Below are 27,068 nucleotides of genomic sequence, written 5' to 3' on the forward strand. Positions count from 1 at the left end.
GTGAACCTAGAGGGAGAATAAAAAAGTGCCGAGCGAAGCGAGGCCGTACCCGAAGCGTGGCGAGCCCGCGAAGGGCCCTTTCCCAGGTGCCGTGTACAGCTGATTTGTATTCTATTTGGCTTCAGCTATTTCCGCCGGCTTCTACTGCGCAAGCGCTGCGCCTGCGCAGTAGAGGGTGGTCCTTATCCGCCGGGGGGAACTTTCTCGGCAGAACACCGGCAATGCATTAATAGCCGTGAGTAGTTTTGAATGACATTTTTTCCTTTGAAATGTCATTTTGCTGTCAGACTGTTCAAAACACAGGAAACATGCGCCCCTTTACAGGCACACTATAGACACCCCCCAGGTATGAAATTTAAAGGGATATTACACTTTTAATGTTTCACTTTAAGCATTATTAAAATCACTGCTCCCGAAAAAACGGCCCTTTTTAAAACTTTTTTTTGCATTGATCCATTCCCCTGGGGCAGGACCCAGGTCCCCAAACACTTTTTATGACAATAACTTGCATATAAGCCTTTAAAATTAGTACTTTTGATTATTCATGTTCGTGTCCCATAGACTTTAACGGTGTTCGTGTGTTCAAACAAATTTTTTGCCTGTTCGCATGTTCTGGTGCGAACCGAACAGGGGGGTGTTCGGCTCATCCCTACTTATGAGTATCCCTGTATATTGTTTTTGCTAAGATGCACATCCAAGAGTCTTTTTAACCTATCCATACTTCCTGCCGACTGTCAGAAAGCATGAAATCAGACCAAGACAGAAGTACAGTTAAATCACATTTGTTTAATAATAAAAGTAAAAAGAACAAACGTAGTCAAAACATAGCCAAAGTTCAGTAACCGGAACGGATAGTCAGCCAAGCCAGGGATCGATGTAGTGGAACAGCAAGCAGGATCTGGAGCCAGAACGATGTCAGCCAAGCAAATCTTTAAACAGGAACGCAGGAGAAAGTTTCTGTGATGTTGACCAAGGCAGAGATCCTTTGGGCTGGATGGCTCAAATAGGCAGGACTGAGGAGCAGGATATCATCAACAGCTGAGAAACTGTGGAGAGATAGGAGCTGGCAATTAGCAGACAGGTAAGCAGCCAGCTCTGAGAAGGAAGGGCTGAGTCCAGCCCTGACACCGACACCACTGATTGTGGAAGAGAGTTCCACATTCTTACCGCCCTGACAGTGAAAAACCCCCTATACAGCTTAAGGTTAAACCACTTCTCTTCCAGTCTCATCGTGTGGCCCCGTGTCCTCTTACACTCCCTGGGACCGAAAAGTTTCATACTTATGCTGGGATCACCATTGAGATATTTGTATATAGCATATACAATCATATCTCCTCTCAAGCGTCCCTTCTCCAGGGAGAATAAATTTAGCACTTGTAGTCGTTCCTCATAGTTGAGGTCCTCCAGTCCCAATATTCATTTAGTTGCCCTTCTCTGGACTCTCTCCAGCTCCAGCACATCCTTTCTGAGGATTAGTGACCAGAACTGGAGGGAATACTCCAGATGCGGCCAAACCAGAGTTTTATAACTTGGCAGAATAGTCATTTTATGCCTGGAGTAAATTCCCTTTTTAATGCATGCTAATATTCTGCTGGCTTTGGTAGCCACGGCTTGACATTGCATGCTATTGCTCAGCCTATCTTCTACTAGGACCCCTAGACCCCTAGATCCTTCTCCATCCTGGAAACCTCTAAAAATTCTTCCCCTAAAGATTAACTTACATTTATATTTTTACCCCCCAAGTGCATTACCTTACACTTACCAGTATTAAACTTCATTTGCCATGTAGTAGCCCACTCCATTACTTTGTTCAAGTCCTCTTGTAAAGTTTCTATATCCTGCTGTGTTGTTATTGCCCTGCATACTTTTGTGTCATCAGCAAACACTGAAATCGAGCTATTTATCCCATCCTCTATATCATTTATAAACAAATTAAACAGAATTGGTCCCAGGACAGAGCCCTGGGGTACCCCATTGACCACTCTAGACCATTCTGAGAATACATTATGTATCACAACCCTTTGGACATGCCCCCGTATCCAGTTTTCTATCCAGGTACCCTATGGTCCATGCCTACAGACCTCAGCTTGTAGATTAAGCATTTGTGGGAGACTGTATCAAATGTTTTTGCAAAATCCAGATACACCACATCCACCGGCCTGCCTTTGCCTAGCTGGGAGCTCGCTTCCTTGTAGAATGTTAATAGGTTGGTTTGGCAAGAGGAACCTTTCATAAACCCGTGCTGATTACTGCTAATGATACTGTTTTCATCAGCAAATTCTAGGATATGGTCCCTTATCATCCCATCATCCCCTCAAATAGTTTGAAAAACTACCAACATTAAACTGACAGGCCTAGAGTTCCCAGAAATAGATCTCTGCCCTTTTTGAATATTGGTACCACATGGGCTTTTTGCAAATCAGCTGGTACCAATCCTGTCAGTATGCTATCCATTAAGGATGAGCCGAACACCCCCCGGTTTGGTTTGCACCAGAACTTGCGAACAGGCAAAACATTTGGAAGAACACGCGAGCACCGTTAAAGTCTATGGAACAACAATCAAAAGTGCTAATTTTAGAAGCTTATATGCAAGTTGTCATAAAAAAGTGTTTGGGGACCCGGGTCCTGCCCCAGGGTATCAATGCAAAAAAAGTTTTAAAACGGCTGTTTTTTCGGGAGCAGTGATTTTAATAATGCTTAAAGTGAAAGGATAAAAATTAAATATTCCTTTAAATATCGTGCCTGGGTGGGTGGGGGGTGTCTATAGCATGCCTGTAAAGTCGTGCAGTTTTCCCATGTTTAGAACAGTACCACAGCAAAATGACATTTCTAAAGGAAAAAACTCAAGTAAAACTGCTTGGGGCTGTAATGAATTGTCGGGTCTCGGCAATATAGATAAAACCCATTGAAAAAATGGCATGGGTCCCCCCCCAGTCCATTACCAGGCCCTTTGGGTCTGGCATAAATATTAAGGGAACCTCGAACCAAAACGTTAAAAAAAACTTGCGTGGTGGTCCCCCCAAAATCCATACCAGGCCCTTTAGGTCTGGTATAGATATTAAGGGGAACTCTGCACCAAATTTAAAAAAAAATGGAGAGGGGTCCCTGCCAAAATCCATACTGACCCTTCCGGTCTGGTATGGATATTAAGAGGAACCCTGCCCCAAAATGTAAAAAAAAAAGGCGTAGGCCAACCCCCCAATCCATACCAGACCGTTATCCAAGCATGCAACCTGGCAAAAGAGGGGGAACGAGAGAGCGCCCCCCCCGAACCGTACCAGGCCACATGCCCTCAACATGGGGAGGATGTTTTGGGGTCTCCCTAAAACATCTTGTTCCCATGTTGATGGGGACAATGGTCTCATCCCCACAACCCTTGCCTGGTGTTTGTGGGGGTCTGCGGGCAGGGGGCTTATCAGAATCTGGAAGTCCCCTTTAACAAGGGGGCCCCCAGATCCCACCCCCCATATGAATAGGTATCAGGTACATTGGGGATGAGGCCCTTGTCCCCATCAACATGGGGACAAGGTGCTTTGGGGGTGACTCCAAAGCATCCCCCATTTTGAGGGCATGTGGCCTTTGTACGGTTCAGGAGGGGGGGGCGCTCTCTCATCACCCTCTTTTCCTGTGGCCTGCCAGGTTGCGTGCTCGGATAAGGGTCTGGTATGGATTTTGGGGGGACCCCTATGCCATTTTTTATTTTATCTTGGCACAGGGTTCCCCTTAACCACTTCAACCCCGGAAGGATTTACCCCCTTCCTGACCAGAGCACTTTTTACAATTTGGCACTGCGCCGCTTTAACTGCTAATTGTGCGGTCATGCAATGCTCTACCCAAACAAAATTTGCATCCTTTATTCCCACAAATAGAGCTTTTTTTTGATGGTATTTGATCGCCTCTGTGGTTTTTATTTTTTGCGCTATAAACGGAAAAAGACCGAAAATTTTGAAAAAAAATTTGAAAAAAAATGATATTTTCTAAAAAAAAATCCAATAAACTCAATTTTAGTCATACATTTAGGCCAAAATGTATTCTGCCACATGTCTTTGGTAAAAAAATGTCAATAAGCGTATATTTATTGGTTTGCTCAATTAGCGTCTACAAACCAGGGTACATTTTCTGGAATTTACACAGCTTTTAGTTTATGACTGCCTATGTCATTTCTTGAGGTGCTAAAATGGCAGGGCAGTACAAACCCCCCAAATGACCCCATTTTGGAAAGTAGACACCCCAAGAAAATTGCTGAGAGGCATGTTGAGCCCATTAAATATTACATTTTTTTGTCCCAAGTGATTGAATAATGATAAAAAAAAAAAAAATTACAAAAAGTTGTCACTAAATGATATATTGCTCACACATGCCATGGTTATATGTGAAATTGTTCCCCAAAATACATCTAGCTGCTTCTCCTGAGTATGGGGATACCACATGTGTGGGACTTTTTGGGAGCCTAGCTGCATACGGGGCCCCGAAAACCAAGCACTGCCTTTAGGATTTCTAAGGGCGTAAATTTTTTATTTCACTCCTCACTACCTATCACAGTTTTGAAGGCCATAAAATGCCAAGATGGCACAAACCCCCCCAAATGAACCCATTTTGGAAAGTAGACACCCCAAGCTATTTGCTGAGAGGCATGTTGAGTCCATGGAATATTTTATATTTTGACACAAGTTGCGGGAAAATTACAAACTTTTTTTTTTTTTTGCACAAAGTTGTCACTAAATGATATATTGCTCAAACATGCCAAGGGCATATGTGGAATTACACCCCCAAAATATATTCTGCTGCTTCTTCTGAGTATGGGGATACCACATGTGTGGGACTTTATGGGAGCCTAGCCGCGTACGGTGCCCCGAAAACCAAGCACCGCCTTCAGGATTTCTAAGGGCGTACATTTTTGATTTCACTCCTCACTACCTATCACAGTTTTGAAAGCCATAAAATGCCAAGATGGCACAAAACCCCCCAAATTACCCCATTTTGGAAAGTAGATGCCCCAAGCTATTTGCTGAGAGGCATGTTGAGTCCATGGAATTTTTTATATTTTGCCACAAGTTGCAGGAAAATGACAAACTTTTTTTTTGTACAAAGTTGTCACTAAATGATATATTGCTCACACAGGCCATGGGCATATGTGGAATTGCAACCCAAAATACATTCTACTGATTCTCCTGAGTACGGGGATACCACATGCGTGGGACTTTTTGGAGCCTAGCCCCGTACGGGGCCCCGAAAACCAAGCACCCCCTTCAGGATTTCTAAGGGCGTAAATTTTTTATTTCACTCCTCACTACCTATCACAGTTTTGAAGGCCATAAAATGCACAGATAGCACAACCCCCCCCCCCCCCAAATGACCCCATTTTGGAAAATAGACACCCCAAGCTATTTGCTGAGTGACATGTTGAGTCCATGGAATATTTTATATTTTGCCACAAGTTGCGGGAAAGTGACAAACTGTTTTTTTTTTTGCACAAAGTTGTCACTAAATGATATATTGCTCAAACATGCCATGGGCATATGTGGAATTACACCCCCAAATACATTCTGCTGCTTCTTTAGGATTTCTAAGGGCGTAAATTTTTGATTTCACTCCTCACTACCTATCACAGTTTTGAAGCCATAAAATGCCAAGATAGCACAAACCCCCCCCCCCAAATGACCCCATTTTGGAAAGTAGACACCCTAAGCTATTTGCTGAGAGGCATGGTGAGTTTCTTTTTCCAATTTTCAAAACTTTGTAACAAAAAGTGAGGTCTGCAAAATACTCACTATACCTCTCAGCAAATGGGGCTTGGGGTGTCTACTTTCCAAAATGGGGTCATTTGGGGGGGTTTGTGCCATCTGGGCATTCCATGGCCTCCGAAACTGTGATAGGCAGTGAAGAGTAAAATCAAAAATTTACACCCTTAGAAAGCCTGAAGGCGGTGCTTGGTTTTCAGGGTCCCGTACACGGCTAGGCTCCCAAAAAGTCTCACACATGAGGTATCCCCGTACTCAGGAGAAGCAACAGAATGTATTTTGGGGTGTAATGTCACATATTCCCATGGCATGTTTGAGCAATATATCATTTAGTGACAACTTTATGCAAAAAAAAAAAAATTTGTCTCTTTCCTGCAACTTGTGTCACAATATAAAATATTCCATGGACTCGACATGCCTCTCAGCAAATAGCTTGGGGTGTCTACTTTCCAAAATGGGGTCATTTGGGGGGGGTTTTGAACTGTCCTGGCATTTTATGCACAACATTTAGAAGCTTATGTCACACATCACCCACTCTTCTAACCACTTTTTGACACTTTTTGTTTACATGAAAAAAAATATTTTTTTGCAAGAAAATTACTTTTCAACCCCCAAACATTAATTTTTTTAAAGCAAATGCCCTACAGATTAAAATGGTGGGTGTTTCATTTTTTTTCTTCACACAGTATTTGTGCAGCGATTTTTCAAACGCATTTTTTGGGGAAAAAACACACTTTTTTAAATTTTAATGCACTAAAACACACTATATTGCCCAAATGTTTGATGAGATAAAAAAGATGATCTTAGGCCGAGTACATGGATACCAAACACGACATGCTTTAAAATTGCGCACAAACGTGCAGTGGCAACAAAATAAATACATTTTTAAAAGCCTTTAAAAGCTTTTACAGGTTACCACTTTAGATTTACAGAAGAGGTCTACTGCTAAAATTACTGCCCTCAATCTGACCTTCGCGGTGATATCTAACATGCATGGTGCAATTGCTGTTTACATTTGACGCCAGACTGACACTTGCGTTCGCCTTTGCGCGAGAGCAGGGGGTTACAGGGATGATTTTCTAATTATTTTTTTTGCTTTTTTTTATCTTATTTTGAAACTGTTCCTTTCATTTTTTTAAAAATCATTTTTATTGTTATCTCAGGGAATGTAAATATCCCCTATGTTAGCAATAGGTAGTGACAGGTACTCTTTTTTGAAAAAAATTGGGGTCTATTAGACCCTATTCTGGTCTCTGATCAGCTCTATGGTCAGCTGGCCGAATCACTGGCTGCATTCTCAGGTTCCCTGTTGGGACAGGAGAGCCAGAGAAAAATATGGAAAACAGGGGGGGGGGGGCATTCCCTCCCACTGCTTGTAAAAGCAGTCTAGAGGCTAATTCGCCGCTAGGATTGCTTTTACATGAAAGCCGACTGCTGGCTGAAAAGAATGATACCAAGATGATACCTAAACCTGCAGGCATCATTCTGGTATAACTACTCAAAATCCAGCAACATACCAGTACGTTGCTGGTCCTTTTTTATTCATATATTGTAAACTTTTTTGTCATGCAGCCTGTGGGCTGAACGAAAAAAAGATATTGATCGGTGGGTATGCCCACCATTAGAATACCTCCCTTCATCCACCCACTTCTAATGATGGGCATACATGCACCGTTTATATATGCCGAAGCATGGGGGCATCCTCCCCAAAAGGTAGAAGCAAATCGCTCCTCTGCCCCTGCTGCCCCTGCTGCCCCCATGCTTCGGCATATATGCTCTTTTTTTTAACTGTGGTGGTGAAATCACCTCCTACAGCGCTGGAGTCACGGCTTTATGTATCGTGGGAGCAAATGCTGTTGCTGTCAAGATAAATAAATCAGCTGCAACTGAATGGCATACCTGCAAAGCAAATGATGGTTAACAATAAAACAAAGTAACATTACAGTATAACAGTAATGCCCCGTACACACGGTCGGATTTTCCGATGGAAAATGTCCGATCGGAGCGTGTTGTCGGAAATTCCGACCATGTGTGGGCTCCATCGGACATTTTCCATCGGATTTTCCGCCACACAAAGTTTGAGAGCAGGAGATAAAATTTTCCCACAACAAAATCCGATCGCGTCAATTCCGACCGTGTGTGGCCTGTTCCGACGCACAAAGTGCCACGCATGCTCAGAAGAAATTTCGACACGGAACAGCTCGGTCAGGTAAAATTAGCGTTCGCAATGGATACAGCACTTTCGTCACGCTGTAATGTTAAAAATGGTTTAATACAGCGCACTCTCTTCTTCTTTATAATGTGACAAGAATTAAGTAGTTTTGCTGCTCATATTCACACACACTTCTCACAAACTTATTTTTGTGTTTTTTTCTTGGGATTCCCGGAATATATTGTTATTTGTCACATCTGACAGAATTTTTTTTTTTTTTTGTTTTCTTTTTTTGGTGATTTCAAGCCATTTTTGGTTTAGATTTTATGTTTGTATTTTTTCCAAGGCTGATCTTTGTTTAATGTTATTTTTAGTTTTACTACAGACTATTTTTGTGTGTGTTTTGTGTGTCAAGTTACCACAACACCATTGATATCTTTTATTATTTCATCTCAAGGAGATTGTTTGTTGTTGGTGTCCCTTGTTAATTTCACATTGTATTTTTGAAATGTACCTGAATCCTCACAAACAAACTGTCCTTTTTGAAGTCAAACACACATAGGCAAGTATAATTCAAAACAAAAATCCTTTATTAAGGGCTCAGAACCAAACAAAGAGGGAGGCAACACTGGATCAGCAGGAGAAATTAGCGAAGCCTGGGACCCCCAGGGCAGACAACAATTCTTGAACATCAAAATTGGTGGCCTGAGGAGTCCATATGTAAGGGAGGGCAGTCTGGTCCAGAAGTCCCAGAGATCCAGAAAGCAGCAGATGACATCTGTGTCCCCAGGCTGTGGTACCACAAGAGGCTGCATCTTTTGGCCGACCAGACTGGATCCAGGGTCCTCACTTTCTGGTCTTCCTTCCACGCGTCATTCCGGGCTGTGGCTGTGCTGTTGGAGATGTGGCAGGAGGAGGAGTAGGACCTGGAGGAGGAGGAGGACTGGGAGGACCTGGAGGAGAAGGAGGAGGAGGAGGAGGACCTGCAGGAGGAGGAGGAGGACCATCTGTGAGTTCGCAAAGGTGTGTCTGAGATGTAATTTGGCCCCTCATACCTTTATTAAGAGCCTCCAATATGAGCGACTCACACATGAGTTGTTGTCCCTCCTCCATCCTCTGCATTTTAGAGGCAATGATGGCAGCAATGTCCTCCTCCACGGTGTGTGGTGCTCCCAGGGCCTCTGTAGCCCTCCAAACGAGGCCTATGGCAGCCTCCTCTAGGTCACTCCTCCTCCTGCCACTTTCTCTTTCCAGGTGTTGGGGAGGGATTGGCATATCAGGCAGGCGGCTCGGCCCAGCCACCTCCTGGCTGAGACTTCCCTGTGTATGAAAAAGGGACATGGTTTTAGTTTTTGCATCATCAATCACAATCCTAAATTAGTACTCCAAACTAACATCTAGTTAACATCATTGATTGGACAACCAGCAATATTTAGAGGAATGCTATACCTGGCTCAAGCTGGGCTCCTCCACATGTTGTTGCCTGGAAGGCCCAGGTTGGGCATCAGAAGCCTCAGCTGGAGGGGAAGGAAGCGTGGAAGGAAGACTGGAGAGGGATGACCTGGGTTCAGTCTGGCCTGCCAGAAAATGCAGCCTGTCATAGTACCACATCCTGGGGACATAGATGTCATCTGCTGCTCCGGATCTCTGCGAATCCTGGACTTTCTGGCGCTCCCTTACATATGTGCTCCTCAGGCCACCAATTAGGATCTTCAAATATGTGATGTCTGCCGTGGGGATCACCTGCTTCACAATTTCCAACAATTGATCCAGTGCTGCCTTCCTCTTTGTTTGGTTCCTGTAATGTGGGTGGTTGATCTTCCACAGACATGGCAGCTCCCTTAACATATCAATGAATATTGACATGAAGTCATTATCTTTTAATAAGATATCCATGTTCACTGCAAGACACAACACAAGACAAAGCCTAATGTCAGACAAAACTCTCCTAATCTTGTTACAATATAGGCCTCAATCTAGAAGCAGTATAGGCACAAGTTTGTCTCTTACCTTCGTTCTTACGATCGGCGTGTCCAATGCTCCTTCGTCTGCTCACAGATCGTACGTACTACGCACGCGTGTTATGCTTTATACACACTGCGCATGCGTGTAACTCCGCCCGCCCCTGACGTTCTTTCTAGTCTATTCCCCGCCCCTTTTCGTTCGGCACAGTGGGTGAAGAGCACATGGTGGAGTCAGAGCAGGTGCATGCTAATTATAGCAACGAGGAGGAGGAGGAGGAAAGCCCGGATCCGGACACGTCCTGATCCAGAAGGAGACGATTTAAGGCCACAAATATGTCCTTTGGGGAGATGTTGGAGATGGTGGACATCCTGAAGAAGGCTGACTATGAGGGGAAGTATGGGCCTTACCCCAACCCCAATATCAGAAAGGCCAAGATCATGGCGAAAGTGATCAAAAGTCTGCACAGGAATTTCGGGGTACGACGATTGAAAGATCAGCTAAGGAAGCGGTGGTCGAACCTAAAATTAAGAGAGCCCGAGCAGTACCGAAAGATCCGGAGAGTGCTGCAAAAAAGTAAGTAGTTGTGCTGTGTTCCTATTCTTTTTGTGTTTATTACGTTCGTGCTGCTCCATATGCTTATCTTAATTGTACAGTTTAAAATGTCAATTTTAATGTTCATGGGCCCATTATTCGTTCGTATCCAACACTTTTTTTTCGACCTCTAAAACAACATTGTTTAGGCCATATGCATTTGCCAACATTTTTTAGGGCCTACTTGGATGCAAAATATTTGGTTGTGTAGATGGGTTTGTTACTAGAATGAAATGCAAACTAGATTCTGTGTAAGGAGAGGACACTCAGCAGCAGTTTTCACATCTGGACACTGGAGCACTAGTGTGGGACACAAGAACACCATTTTTATTAGGGGGGGCACACAGGTGCTCCAGTGTATACTATAGGGGGGTCTCCATCTGTGAAGCTTGTACTAAACAGGTAAGTATTGCAGGTTGACAAAGGACAATAAAAAAGCGACATCTTGGAACTCTGCTAAAATAGACAATTGTACCCCACTTCCAAGCAATGTTTCCTATTTATAGTTCTGCCATCAAATCACTGTGTGCTAATTATACCATTTTTGTTTTATATAGGGGAGAAAAGACTCGGAGGACACCCCTCATCCGAGGAGACCAGAGACCCCCCACCTGTGGAAGAAGGTGAAATACCCCCAACCCAAGTGGAGCAGGAGGAGGAAGAAGATGTGGTTGAAATTGGCACCACAACAGGTGAGTGTCTGCGACCACAGGCTCAGGTAAGAGATGGATGCTGGCAGATTTTTGATACCTGTTTTTGTTTGGTTTCTCTCTTTTTAGGTGATCGTGATGTTAGGGATCGAGATCCTTTCACATCAGAAAGTGCCCAGATGCTGATCGGGGAGATCATGGGGTGTAATTTAGAATTGGAGAACATCAAGACAAAAATCAATGATGTGATTAAAAAAAATAATAACATCATTGATGTTTTGGGGCGACTTTAATACCCCACAAAATCACTTTTGTTTTTGTGTGGTACAATGTTTAAAATTTTTTTGCAATGTTTCGAAAAGCCAAATTTGGAGGATGCACACAGTGTGCCAACATATGCTATCTGCCATCACGGGAGATCAATGGACGCGTTTTGGGGGTGCAAACCCTTCCTCAATAATAAAGTAGCTGTGAGGAAGGGGTTGCATCACCAAAACACGTCCCTTGATCCCCCGTGATGGCAGCTAGCACATGTTGACATTCGTAAATTGGTGTGCATCTTCCAAATTTGTCTTTTCAAGGGGTGATTTGACCCCATCTGAATGCAATATCAAACACAGTTCCTAAATACTGATGTCTGATATTGCCTTCAAGTTTTACCATATGTGAACTTTGTAAGTTCAAGTTTTTTTGTCTTTCTTGGTGGTTTTACACAGGCCTGTTTTATCGTAAATGGACATTTCTATTTTTTGATAATGCCACCCCTAAAATTGTTATACAACAAACATGTTGGTTTGTTTTAAAAACCTTTTCTTTATGCACATGTGATTATGCAGGTATTAAAAAGTTTGTTAATCAAGAATGTGTGGTTTATTGTCTCAACGCTACAACACTTTTGTCGTGATGTAATAGCTGTTTTCGGATAAAATGGTGGTTATTTCCTAATGGCAAATCCTCTTTGCACTACAAGAGCATTTTCATTGGAGTTTCAAGAGCACTTGTAGTATATAAAGTGTATACGCCTTTAGTAAATAACAGCCAACAGTGCTTTGTATAAGGTTACACAATCACGCCATTTTCCAGACTCCCCACATTGCTGTCAGGCTCAGCTAAAACAAACACAAGCAGTAAATGTCCACAATGATTTTCTTTTTTTGTTTTTTTTATTTGAAAAAGGCTTCACAAATTTGCAGGCATATTGATGGCCCCCCTACCCGCAAAGAACTCCAGGTATCGTAACCGGACATCACGGGCACTCAGGGAGGGCAAGCCAGGACGGCCGCTTTCAAGCGCCGTCAGTGTTGTTTCAGGGATCACTCCGGCCTCAGACCCAACTGAGCCAGCATAGTTGGCCCAATGTTTCCGTAAAAAGTTATGGAGAATACAGCATGCCATGATTATATGATTAAGTTTATACTCCGCCATATGGATAGGTGTCAGAAATAGGCGGAACCGGCTGGCCAGGATTCCAAATGTGTTCTCCACCACTCTTTGGGCTCTGGCCAGCCGGTAATTAAAAACCCTCTGTTCCGGGGTGAGGGTCCTCATCGGGAATGGCCGCATAAGATGGTCCCCCAGCGCAAATGCTTCATCAGCAACGAACACAAATGGGAGTCCTTCCACATTGTCCTCTGGAGCTGGCAAGTCCAAGCTGCCATTCTGGAGACGCCTGTAGAACTCCGTCTGGGCGATGACTCCACCATGGGACATCCGGCCATTCTTCCCCACGTCCACATACAAGAAGTCGTAATTAGCCGACACTACCGCCAACATCACAATACTATTGAACCCCTTATAGTTGAAATAGTATGACCCCGAGTTGGGTGGTGGGATGATGTGGACGTGTTTCCCATCAATTGCCCCTCCGCAGTTAGGAAAGTCCCACCGCTGGGCAAAGTGGGAGGCCACAGTCTGCCATTCCTGTGGCATGGAAGGAAACTGTTGAGGAAAAAAAAATAAATATTAATATTTTTGCTCAGAAGCATGGCAAGCAGATTAGGCACAAACATTCTGGGGCAACCTCCAGATAGCATTTATTAAGGGGAATTTAACAACACCAAAGTATAAGGTACACCTATCATATTCCCCCCCCCCCTCATGGGCCATTTCTAACATTATAGGGGGGGGAATCGTGGACAGGTAACCCTCTTCACTTCATTGAGAGATGAATGGCTAAATACAGGGTATTACTTGGAACAGCCCCACCTTAGTTACACTATTGGCAGCCCACTGGACAGGTAAGAAGTGTCATAATACAAAGATATAAATACACACTGGAAACATTTGAGCACATTTGGACGTTCTGCTATTACCTATCAAGATAATAATAGGATCTAAAAAGTTTAAACACTAACATTGGAAAGTATTTAGGCAGGCCCTTGCACTACATGCTTTGGGGAATTCATCCATAAATCTGAGCACAAAAGAGATGGGTATAGTGTGTATGGGTTTGGCAAAGTCAGCAGATAGATGATTGAGGATAGATAGAGAATTGGGATCAGCTGACTTAGCAGTTGGGGGGAGGGGGGGTTACTAAAAATGATTTGGGGACACTACAAAAAAAAGCCTCTGGCACTCTGCCTGAATTTAAAGCACAAATAACATTTCTAAACATTTTAGGGGGTGTTTGGGGTAAAGCAATACTATGGAGCTGATAATATACATTGTTAAGTGACTACATGAGGTGAATATAGGGCCCGTAGACCATGCTGGGGAGGTAAGTGAAGGCAAATATGTATGAAACCTACAAAATTAATTAAATAAAAATCAAGCATGCATGAGGACAAAGGGGACATTCACAGCATATTCCAATCATGGTAATTAGGGAATGAGGAAAGAAATACAATATATTATCAAACATTAAATACAATAAAATGTGATATTAAAGGATAAAAATCTTACCTTCATATACTCCTTCTGTAGGACCTGGATGATGGCAGAACAGGTCTCTGGGATAATGATCCCCAAAGCCTGGGGGGAGATGCCTGTCGAGAACTTGAGGTCCTGCAGGCTTCTCCCTGTCGCCAAGTACCGCAGGGTAGCGACGAGCCTCTGCTCCGGAGTGATGGCTTGCCTCATGCAGGTATCCTGCCTGCTGATAAAGGGGGTCAGTGAAGCCAACAAACGTTGAAATACGGGGTCCGTCATCCTGAGAAAGTTCCTGAAATCATCAGGATTATTCTCACGGATCTCACGGAGCAAAGGCATATGAGAGAACTGGTCACGCTGAAGCAACCAATTCTGGTCCTCCCCACCCTGTTCATGGACTGGACTTGTGTCAAGGTCAGGACCCCAACTCCAAGCCCCCGCACAGCACGAACTCTACGAGGAGTACGCATAGGCAACATGGCTAGAAAACGGTCGGCTGCTCAGAACGAAGTAACAGAAAGCACTGAAGAACAGCAAGGCCTGTGAAGAGCGACCTTAAAAACAGTAACGAACGCACAAGAACACAATGACAAGTCAATGGTACTTGCTTGCACGCACTGAAGAGCAGATACAAACCCACAAGCACAAACTGAAGGGCAGAAAACGATCTGAAAGCCACGAGTCTGAAAAAGCGCAAATCGTCTCTCACCAAACTTTTACTAACACGAGATTAGCAAAAGGAGCCCAAAGGGTGCCGCCCTTGGTTCTGAACTGGCCTTTTCTAGTCTCGTCGTACGTGCTTGACGTCACCGCGTTCTTGGCGATCGGAAATTCCGACAACTTTGTGCGACCATGTATATGCAAAACAAGTTTGAGCCAACATCCGTCGGAAAAAATCCTAGGATTTTGTTGTCGGAATGTCCGATCAATGTCCGACCGTGTGTACGGGGCATAAGACTTACCATACCTGCAAAGCAAATACAAAAAAAAAACATAGTAAAAAATAAAACATTTTTTAACGCAGCCTGTGCCTAAAATATATATATTCAGAAGCATGGGGGCATCCACCCGCAAAAGGTAGGAGCAAATCGCTCCTCCGCCCCTGCTGCCCCCATGCTTCGGCATATATGCTCTTTTTTTTAACTGCGGTGGTGAAGTCACCTCCGACAGCGCTGGAGTCACAGCTTTATGTATCGTGGAAGCAAACGCTGTTGCTGTCAAGATAGATAAATCCGCTCTGCAGCTGAATGGCGTACCTAAAAACAAAAAAATGATTAACAATAAAACACAGTAAACAGTAAAGTATAAAAAAATTGCATACCTAGAAAGCAAACATGTTAAAACATAATAACAATAAAATATTGCAAAATGGAACACAGTAAAAAAGAGCAGAACAATAGAGAGAGAATAGAGTGAGAATAAAACGACAACTATTTTTTTTTTTTTTTATTGTATATTTTTTTTATGTTTTTTTTTTTTACACTTTTTTTTGTAACTGTTACTTTTGTAACTGTAACCGGTTCCAGGTTCGGGTCTCTCAAAATGCGATGGCATCTTGGGAGACCCTGTGAAAGTGTGCCTAGTCTGTGCAGTGCTGGACCCTATGCTAATACTCCGGTGAGTGCAAGCAAAATAAGAGCACGCCGCAGAGGCACCACTAACCAGCTAACACCTGAAAAAGAAGCTTCCCATATCAATTTGTTTCCCAGAGAGGGGGCTTCCCTCAAAGCCATTCCAAAACGAACTTTTTTATATAATCAATGGAAATTTTCTTATCCCACAAACACTGGTTTTATGCACACGAGTCACTTTATTGTATGATTTAGCACAAGTCACCTTTCAGCACATTAATGCACAAAATTGCATGTTGGTAATTTGTTTATAATATTTTTTATATTTGTTTCACATTATTAAGTGAAGAACTGAAGCACTTTATATTGGGGTTTTTCCCACATCACAAAGAGATAATATCAAAGTTTGAAATTAAATCACGCCCACATTCAAAAGAGATTAATACCCTTTCAGGTGCACAGGATGTTTCATTACTTTTTTATTACCCTTTAAAAATCTCAGCACAAATATCACTTAAGACTTACAATTTGGACTGACGTGTCTGCATGAAGGGAGGTAAGAACGAAAACATTCTTATTATCGAACGAAAACAGTCTTATTATCCCTCCACTTCATAGTGAGCAAGTTATTACGCTTCAATCAGGCTCTCTCCCCTAGCCTAAGACGGGAATCTACAAGCCACTGGGGAAAGCCCCGGCGATTAGGTCGCGCGGTGCCACATGCTCAAATCTGCTGATCAAACAAGTGACTAAAGAGTGGCACGCTCGTGTAATAATTGCCCACATATAAGTGGTACCCCTTTTCGAATAAGGGTGACACCAAGTTCCACACAATCTTGCCAGCGCTTCCTATGTAGTCAGGGCAGTTTGTCGGCTCTACGTGGCTATCTTTTCCCTCGTAAACCATAAAAGCCAGAAAATGTAATCAGGGACTCATCAACGCAGACAACTTGATGGGGAGTAAACAAGTCTGCAAAACGTTGGTTGAAGTGGTTTACGAGGGGCCGAATTTTGTAGAGCCAATCGTATCCGGGGTCTCCACGAGGACGACAGAGTTCATTGTCATTGAAGTGCATGAACTGCAAGATCTGCTCGTATCATGCCCTGGTCATGGAGGCAGAGAACAAGGGCATATGGTGAATTGGGTCAGTGGACCAATATGACCGCAACTCACTCTTTTTAGTTATGCCCATGTTGAGGGAAAGGTCCAGAAAGAGCTTAAATTCAGAAACCATAATTGGTCTCCAATCTCTGGCAAGGGAGGACTGGGGAATAGTGGCGATGTGTTGACCAGCGTACAAATTGCTTTGGTCCACAATAGATCTATAAAGATCTTCAGTGAAAAACAGCGAATAAAAAGTGATGTAAAATCAACTGTTTCCACCTGAATGCCCTGTTGGCCAGTGAATGGGGGAAGTACGGGTGCTGCAGAAGTGGTGGGTTCCCAATTAGGATTGGCGAATGCAGCAGGAAGAGCACTATGGGCACAACGGGCCTGTGTTCGTCTTCTTGGTGGCAGCGGGACACTACTTGTGCTTGCCACCTCTCCAGCTTGAACTGCAGTGCTGGATTGACTACGACCAGGGTGTACTAGGCCGCTGGTGCTTGCCAGTTCATCAGAAGGAATAGCGGCGCTAGTACGGAGCTAGTCTGCTCCATACGAGGGACCTGCGGTTCTTGCACATCAACGACAGAAGAAGAAGTTTGGGGTCTGGTAAGCCTGACCTTGGCAGGGACCACAACACCGTCGTCAGAGCTATCTGTCATGGAGCTGCTGTCCTCTACAGGATCGTATTCTGAGCCTGAATCTGACAGAGTGACTTCCTCTCCACTATCTGTCATGCTCAGAAACGTGTAGGCCTCTTCACTAGTGTACCTTCAATTTGCCATTTTGGGCTCTAAATTTAGTGGTACACTAGTGAGACTCACAGGTAAAAAAGCTCCTGAATGTTAGCGACTGTATCAAAACGCTACCAAAAAAACTGTTAGCGATCGCAGGGATCAGGCCTGACTGATCGATCGATACTGCACTTTGGTGGGCTGGGCGGAGGGTGCCCAGCAGGTATCTGGGCTAATCCCACTAACACTGCGTTTTTGGGAACCCTAAACTGCTGGGGACGCTAGTATAGATCTGATCGGATCAGATATTGATCCGTTCAGATACTATACCACTAAGGGAGGTGTATGCTGCGTGCGGGGGTGTTAGCGGTACTGGCACTAACCTGACGCTGCCTGGGTCGACGCAGCCCCTATCTGACCCTAAAACCTAACTTATATCACCCGCTGGGCGATTAGGGGTTTAAACCTTTATAAATGCCCTGACACTATAAAAAAAAAACTAACCAGCGTAACCCGTAACAGTTATACGGTGATCACTGGTGAAAGGGTTAACTAGGGGGCAATCAGAGGGTTAAAACCTTTACTAGGTAGTATATGGGGGTCCCTGACGCTATAAAACGCTGACGGCGAACCTAAATACTTACCTTCCTAACTAGCGTCACCTGTGACACTAATACAGTGATCAGAAAAACGATTGCTTAGTGACACTGGCGACGGGGGGGTGATCAAGGGGTTAAAACTTTATTAAGGGGGTTAGGGGGGTACCCTAGACCTAAAAGGGTCCTAACACTAACTGCCCTACCACTTATAACTATCACAAAATGACACCAATGCAATAATCAGAAAAAAAAATTGCTATTGGTGTCACTGTGACAGGGGGTACAGGGGGGTGATCGGGGGGTGATCGGTGGTGAAAAGTGTGCCTAGAATGTTCTACTGTAAGTGTTGTGTTGGTGCAGACTTACTTGATATCTTCTCTCCTCGGAAGCCAGAACTAAAAGGCTTCAAGAGGAGCGATGACATCACTTCCTCTGCCGCTGTTTACATTACAGCAGCAGAGGAAGATTTTCATTCCTTGGGAGCGATCGCGAGGGGGTGGCCATGAATGAGTGGCCTCCCCCTCAGCATGGATCGCTCCCCTAACGATGCCGGCCGCCTCGGGCGCCCCCCACCCGCGGGAGGCAAATCACGTACCAGGTACGTGATTTTGCCTGCCCGTGCCATTCTGCCGCAGTATATCTGTGTTAGGTGGTCGGCAAGTGGTTAAAATCCATACCAGACCTGAAGGGTCTGGCATGGATTTTGGAGGGGACCCCCACGTCATTTTTTAAAAAATTTGGCCCAGAGTTCCCCTTAATTTCCATACCAGACCTGAAGGGCCTGGTACGGATTTTGGGGGGACCCACATGCAATTTTTATTTTAATTTTTGGTTCAGGGTTCCCCTTAATATTAATACCAGACCCAAGGGGCCTGGTAATGGACTGGGGGGGACCCATGCCATTTTTTTCAATGATTTTTATCTGTATTACTATATCAGTTTTAAATTACCTTTTTTCCTTTAGAAATGTCATTTTGCTGAGGTACTGTTCTAAACACTGGAAAACTGTGCCGTTTTACAGGCACACTATAGACACCCCCTAGGCACGATATTTAAAGGAATATTTAATTTTCATTGTTTCACTTTAAGCATTATTAAAATCACTGCTCCCAAAAAAACGTCTGTTTTTAAAACTTTGTCCCCTGGGGCAGGACTGGGTCCCCAAACACTTTTTATGGCAATAAATTGCATATAAGCCTTTAGAATGAGCACTTTTGTTTTTTCATATTAATGTCCCATAGACTTTAACCACTTAAGGGCCGAGCCTCTTTCTGAGATTTGTTAGTTAAAGTCTTTTTTGCTAGAAAATTACTCAGACCCCCCAAACATTATACATTTTTTTCTAACACCCTAGAGAATAAAATGGCGGTTGTTGCAATACTTTGTACCACCGTATTTGCGCAGCGGTCTTACAAGCGCACTTTTTTTTGGAAAAAAAAACACTTTTTTTAATTAAAAAATAAAACAATAAAGTTAGCCCAATTTTTTTTTATATTGTGAAAGATAATGTTACGCCGAATAAATTGATACCCAACATGTCACACTTCAAAATTGCGCCTGCTCGTGGTATGGCGGCAAACTTTTACCCTTAAAAATTCTACAGGTTGCATGTTTTGAGTTACAGAGGAGGTCTAGAGCTAGAATTATTGCTCTCACTCTACCGATTGCGGTGATACCTCACGTGTGTGGTTTGAACACCGTTTTCATATGTGGGCACTACTCACTTATGCGTTCGCTTCTGCACACTAGCTCAGCAGGACGGGGCGCATTTAAAAATGTTTTATTTATTTTTTCTTATTTGTTTTACCTTTTATTTAATTTTTTACACTGTTCTTTAAAAAAATGGTGTCACTTTTATTCCTATTACAAGGAATGTAAACATCCCTTGTAATAGAAAAAAAACATGACAGGACCTCTTAAATATGAGATCTGAGGTCAAAAATACCTCAAATCTCATATTTACACTAAAATGCAATAAAAAAAAAAAAATTGTCATTTAAAAAAAATAAATAAAAAATGGCCCTTTAGGAGCTAAGGGCAGAAGTGACGTTTTGATGTCGCTTCCGCCCTACAATAGTGTGGAGACGGGTAGGGGCCATCTTCCTCTCACTTGTCTCCATACCTAACACGGAAGAGTACCCGATCGCCTCCACCACTGCTGATGGCTCCGGTAAGCGGCGGAGTGCACCGGAGAGAGACGGGAGGGGGGCTCCTCTCCTGCTGCCAATAAAAGTGATCTTGCAGCGAATCCACCGCACAGACCAATATTATCGGAAACCGCTGAAGAAGAGGATACCGGGGTTATGGCAACTAGCTATCCCTCTTCAAACAGCCGACTATCGCGTGCGGTGGTCCGGAAGTGGTTAACGGTGTTCTGCAGCTTTTGAATTTGCCACGAACACTGCATAATGTTCGCTGTTCGACTTGAACATCAGGCTCATCCCTACTGTCCATGAATATTCGGAATATCGGTCTGGCTATAACCTTAGCACAAGCCTTTTTCCCCGCACCAGGTTGTATCCAAATCAGGTATAAACTGAATGTTGCTTTCCAGAGTTGAAAAGCCCCAGGTGCTGGCTGATGCTAATCCATGTTGTGAGGGAAGAAAAAAGTCCGCACAGCCGCACACCAGGAGAATATAATCCAACAAAATTTCTTTATTGTAAAATCAGGAACAAATCATATAATCGTTGGATTATATTCTCCTGGTGTGCGGCTGTCCAGACTTTTTTCTTCCCTCACAACCTGGCTATAACCTTACTGAGTTCTTTAACCACTTCCAGACCGCCTCATGCAGATATACTGCGGCAGAAGGGCACATACAGGCAGATTAACGTACCTGTACATTGCCCTTTAAGGGGCGGGTTGCAGGCGCACGCGCCCGCCTGGACCTCTGCGACCATGATCACGGGTCCCAAGGACCTGATGTCTGCAGGGATATCCGCGATCGTCTCACAGTGAGGAAGAACGGGGAGATGCTAATGTAAACAAGCATCTGCCCGTTCTGCCTAATGACACTGTCACTGATCACAGCTCCCTGTAATCGGTAGCGGTGATCAGTGATGTGTCACACACAGCCCCTCCCCCCCACAGTTAGAATCACTCCCTAGGACACACTTAACCCCTCCAGTGTCACCTAGAGGTTAACGTTAACCCCTTCACTGCCGGTCACATTTACATAGTAATCAATGCATTTTTAATTGCACCGATCGCTGTATGGTCCCAATGGTCGCTGTATGTGAATGGTCCCAAAATCGTGCCAAAAGTGTCCGATGTGTCCGCCATAATGTCGCAGTCACGATAAAAATCGCTGATCGCCGCCATTACTAGTAAAAAAAAAATTATCAATAAAAATGCCAAAAAACTATCCCCTATTTTGTAGACGCTATAACTTTTTGCACAAAGCAATCAATAAACGCTTATTGTGATTTTTTTTACCAAAAATATGTAGAAGAATACGTATCGGCCTAAACTGAGGAAAAAACATGTTTTTTTATATATTTTTTGAGGATATTTATTATAGCAAAAAGTAAAAAATAATGCGTTTTTTTCAAAATTGACGCTATTTTTTTGTTTATAGCGCAAAAAATAAAAACCGCAAATACCACCAAAAGAAAACTCTATTTGTGGGAAAAAAAGGACGTCAATTTTGTTTGGGAGCCACGTCGCACGACCGCGCAATTGTCAGTTAAAGCGACGCAGTGCCAAATCGCAAAAAGTGCTCTGGTCAGGAAAGGAGTAAATCCTTCCAGGGCTGAAGTGGTTAAGGACTCTCGGGTGTAAGCCATCTGGTCCCGGTGATTTATTTATGTTACGCTTCTCTAATCCTTTCTGGACTACAGCCTCTGTTAGCCACAAGGGTAGAACCTGTGGCGTGCTACTAACAATACTGTTGTTGTCGGTATACTCCACCTTTTCCTGTGTGAAAACTGAGGAGAAGAAAGCATTTAGTACAGCTGCCTTCTCCTTGTCATCTGTAACCACTTTCCCTTCATCATTCTTTATGGCGCCTTTTTACTGTTAATATATTTAAAAAACTTCTTGGGATTATTTTTACTCTCCTCAGCTATCTGTCTCTCATAGTCTTTTTTAGCTGCCCTGATTGCGTTCTTACACCTCACATTGCATTCCTTGTATTGTTTAAATGCTGACACTGACCCCTCCGCTTTGTACTTTTTAAAGGTATTTTTTTGTCCTTCATATGAAATTTTAATTTTTGGTTCAGTCACCCAGGTTTAACCTTTGTTCTTCTATATTTATTACCCCTTGGATTGCACTCTGCGATACATTTATTTAATATATTGCTAAAGCAATACCATATTTCCTCTATGTTAAATGTTTCAAGGATTTGATCTCACTTAATATCCTGCAGCATTGAGCGCAGTTTACAAAAGTTTACTTTTTTAAAATTTAGTATTCTAGTACGCCCCTCGTGCCTCCCTTTTCTTATGATTTATGAGGAAAGTAATAATCTTGTGATCTTTGTAATTAAAAGATCTAGCAATGCGTTACTGCTAGTCGGGGGAATCCACCAATTGGAACATGAAGCTGTCCTGTAGAACATTTAAGAAATGGCGGGCCTTTAATGAGTGGGCTGTCCCTTCTACCCAGTCAATGTTGGGAATGTTGAAGTCCCCCATTATGATGACATTTCCCTGTCTTGCTGCCATTTCTAATTGTGAGATCCAACTCCACGTCTTCCCTCAGGTTAGGAGGTCTGTAACATACCACCAACAGTAATTTCCTGCTTACTTCCACCCTTTGGAGTTCCACCCATACGGACTCCACCTCCCCCCTTGCTGCATCACTGATGCCATTCTGCTCTTCTACCCTTAAATTGTTCCTGATATATAGACACACTCCTCCCCCTCCTCTACCCTCCCTGTCCCTCTGATACAAGGAATACCCCTGGATGTTTGCCAGCCAGTTATGTGAGCTGTCAAACCAAGTATCTGATATTCCCATGAAGTCTACATCCTCCTCGTGTAGTAGCAGCTCCAGTTCCCCCATTTTATTAACTAGGTTCCTGGCATTTGTGAACATTCCCCTGAGTTTTGTATTGGTGCATATTTTTTTTCCATATGATTTCTCAGGCTTCGTTTTTGATTTGGTAACTCCTTAACCCCGGGATTAGATGTTACAGATAAAATATCACTAGTGTCTCCACTAATTCCCTCTGTCCTATGCTCACTGACGGTTATCGCTCCCTCTAAACTCTCCCCCCAATACCTAGTTTAAAAGCCCCTCCAAATTTGTGGCCATCTTTCTTCCCAATAGAGCTGTATCATCCCCACTAAGGTGCAGCCCATCCTTACTAAAGAGCCGGTAACCGACTGCGAAGTCAGCCCAGTTCTACAGGAACCCGACCCCTCTTTCCTACACCAGTTCCTCAGCCACTTGTTCAGTTCCCTAATCTCCTGCTGCTTCCCTGGTGTGGCTTGAGGTACAGGTAGTATTTCAGAAAAAAACACCTTGGAGGTCCTTCCCCTCAATCTAGTCTAAGTCCCTAAAATCATTTTTTAGGACTCTCCACCTTCCTCTCACTTTGTCACTGGTGCCCATGTGTACCATGACAGCTGGGTCCTCCCCAGCCCCACCCAATAATCTGTTCACCTGATCCACAATGTGCCAAACCCGAGCGCCTGGTAAACAACATACTGTTTGGTGACCACGGTCTTTATGACAGATCGCCCTCTCTGTCCTCCTAATAATTGAGTCTCCTACTACCAGTACCTGTCTAACCTTTTCTAGATCTCTGCTCCCCTCCTTACTGGAAACTGCTCTCTTTAATTATTGACTGTAGCATCAAGCCACATAGTAGTATAGAAATTCCAGCTCCAAACAGCTATGTGGAGGACAGACTGTTTTATGCCAAAGTTCAACAAATAAGTACAATGTTCCAAAACAACTATTTTTTCAGTGCTGTAGGCATTTATCAGCATGACGTTATAAAACAGAACTGATATTTGCAGTATCTCATTATGCTCATTTCCCCTAATATAAAATATGTAATGGAAGCTAATATAACTCCTAGTGAGGGAACAATCATTTAACAACATGTTGCTGGGTTAGGGTAGCAAAGAGGTACAGTAACTCCATAGCATAAGTTGAATTGTAATGTTTTTGTTGCTAGGTAAACACTGCTGGGGAAAGAATCACCCACCTAACATGGTCCTTATATCACATCACCTAAAACCTCAGCAGGAACATTTTATATTTTAATTGTTTTTTTCTTATTTCTTCCAGGTAACCCATATTTAAATCACATGACATATCGAGCAGCACAAATTACCTATGCTGTTCTACTCCTGAAGAGCATTATATATTGTCCACTTCTGATTTTCCTTAAGTCCAAAGTCAAGCCATGATTTTTCAAAAAGCAAACATCAACTACTACAGAAGAATTTTCTTATTTTGTTATTCAAAGTACTAACATGCCTTTAGAATGTACTTTTCTGAAATGATATAGTTAATAAACCTGTTACCATTTAATTACGATAAAGACAATAAAAAAAGCTTTTAAACATATTTCTATTCTATATGCAATATGCACTGTATAAATCATCATAGAAAAACCTAGATGTTACTTAAGATTTTTAGGTCTAGCTAAGTGATTAAAATATTATATAATACAATAACTTTTAGAAAACAAAATGAAGACTTAATGTAAAACCTGTGTCTGAAAAAATCAATAGCCAGATAAAGAAAATAGAAAATTGCTTGCGATCTACAGAGCTGGAAGAATGGCAACTCTCAATAACATTATGCCCTTTAAAATATCATTGACCCTTTTACAATAAATTAATATAGTTGGAAAAAAATATTAAATTGAAAAGGATTTAGCACTAGTGATAACAATTTGTTAAGCAGCAGTACTCATCATGCAGTGACTGCAGAAGCAAAAATAAATATTTGAATATATAAAACAAACAAAAAAGGAATGTAAATATTAGTTCGGGCAGCTGATTATAAAAAGGATTGCTTTTTCTTAAGAGGGGTAATGATAAACAGCTATGCTGGTAACCTCCAGCTCCTTTAGGTAACAACTACTGTAAATGAGAGAAGGTCATAAATAACTAGTTTTTTTAGTTAGGTTAAAAGGAAACTTTGAGTTGAGTATGTATAAAACTACTCAAGATCAGCATGAAGCTTTAGTAAAGCAAGTGTTTTCCCATATGACAAAGGATAATGTAACATCAGTTTTGCATGGAAGCAAAAATAGTTTACCATCAAAATAGGAAGGGGTTCTTTACAGCAAGAGCAGTTAAACTGCAAAATGTAGTGCATCACTTATTAATAGCAAAACAGTAAACTGGAAAAGGTCTAGACCAGGGGCATCCAACCTTTTGACCCACCAGGGCCACATTTCAAGAAGAGGAATTGTCTTGGCCACACATAAAATACACTAACAACAAGGATTACTTATGAGCAGAAAAAGTCCGGCAGATCACAAATTAATGATCGCCGATATAGATAATATATATATCTGAGTAATAAAACTTAATCTTTGCATTTTTTTTATTACAAAAGTGAATGAGGGCAACATAAAACTATTGTGATATTTGAAACAGTTTTTGATAAAATAACGCATCAATATCTGAGTCGATGGATGTAGTAGTAATTCTCAATGAATTCTCACGGTGCTCATCAGATATTTTGGTTCTAATTTTTTCCCTTAGTGTGCTTTATCCTTTAAAATATTTGCACACACATCTAGATGCTGCCGAAAACTGATGACATGAATGAGGCATGACTGTCACTTTTTTTTTTTTGGCTGTATGTGTTCACTAAGTGTAAATGCATTAACCCCTCCCCACCCAAAAAAACCCCATAAAATCAACATTTTTAAGTAAGTTTACGATTTTGTTTTGGGCCACATTCATAGCCGTATTGGGCTGCATGCGGCTTTTAGGCCACAGGTTGGACATCCCTGGTTTAGACAACATATTACAATTAATAGTATGCAGAGTTATATTTAATAAAGGATTGTCTGAAAATATTTTGATTTATGGAAATGGTCTCGCTATCTTTGGAGCAGTTAATGTGCTTTATTTCCCCATCATTGGTCACAAGTATCTAGGTTTGCTTTAATTATATAACTTGAAAACTTAAATATAATAAAGGTAATCTGTCATGTATTTTTCTATTTACTGTATAAATTGTGCTTTCTCGTGGTTACTTGCTGACTTTGCTAGAAATTCATACTGCTTTTACTAAAAACATAAAACGTTTCTTTATTTAAATATGTGTATTGTTTTTTTCTTGTGTGTGTGTGTGTGTGTGTGTGTGTGTGTGTGTGTGTGTGTGTGTGTGTGTGTGTTACTGTTTTTATTGCTATTAACAGTTATGCATTTGGAAGACTATGAACAAGTCCTTGCTAAATAATTCTGATCTCAGGTTTATTTTATTTATTTATTTATACAGTGATAGTTTTTTTGCACGATTTTACAGGGAGCATTGAACTATTCATATCTGTTCCTACTCCCAAAGAAAACATAATTTTTGTTTGCACATAATTGGATAACTGAAGTCAGAACAACTTCACCTAATTCCCTAAGATAAGTGCATTTTCACTTTGCAAAGTGAATTTTCACTTAGCTTAGCAAATAAGGTAAAGCTATTCTTACTAAATTCATCAAAGTGGCAAATCCTGTTCTTTATTTTTTTAAATTTTTTTCCTTTTTATTTGATTTGGGTATTTAAAGTGTTAACACAGCTTTTCCTCATTTAAATATCGGTTCACTTTCATTTGTAATTCAACCCCACCATCTAAACGATGTCAGAATTATGTTTTATATATATATATATATATATATATATATATATATATATATATATATATATATATATCCACCCCCTGGAGACATAAATTCTAAATAAACAGGTATATTAGAAAAACAGTGCTATATTTCAGTCAAATCACTATGTTACAACAACCCCCAAAAAGTGCTTTAATATAGTAAAACAATATTATAAGGCTGTGTTAGTGATATAAGTTCACATATAAATCAAATATGGTCCCCTTATTCCTAAGTGAGTCATGAAATCCTTTACGCAGGTAAGTATGACCACATCCAGGTTTCTATCAAGGC

The 27,068-nt window shown here is 42.2% G+C and overlaps 1 gene segment (V, D, J or C); it reads left to right on the forward strand.

The window, feature by feature from the left end:
• LOC141144623 (immunoglobulin kappa constant-like) overlaps positions 1–26,209 on the forward strand; it is a 115,376-nt gene extending 89,167 nt beyond the window's left edge. Inside the window, 1 exon segment of the C gene segment in view lies at positions 24,223–26,209. Within this exon segment, the coding sequence occupies positions 24,223–24,344 (122 nt within the window).
• Positions 26,210–27,068: the final 859 nt, after the last annotated feature.

This window comes from Aquarana catesbeiana, linkage group LG05, assembly GCF_042186555.1.
Source record: "Aquarana catesbeiana isolate 2022-GZ linkage group LG05, ASM4218655v1, whole genome shotgun sequence".
In the NCBI taxonomy this organism is placed as follows: domain Eukaryota; kingdom Metazoa; phylum Chordata; class Amphibia; order Anura; family Ranidae; genus Aquarana; species Aquarana catesbeiana.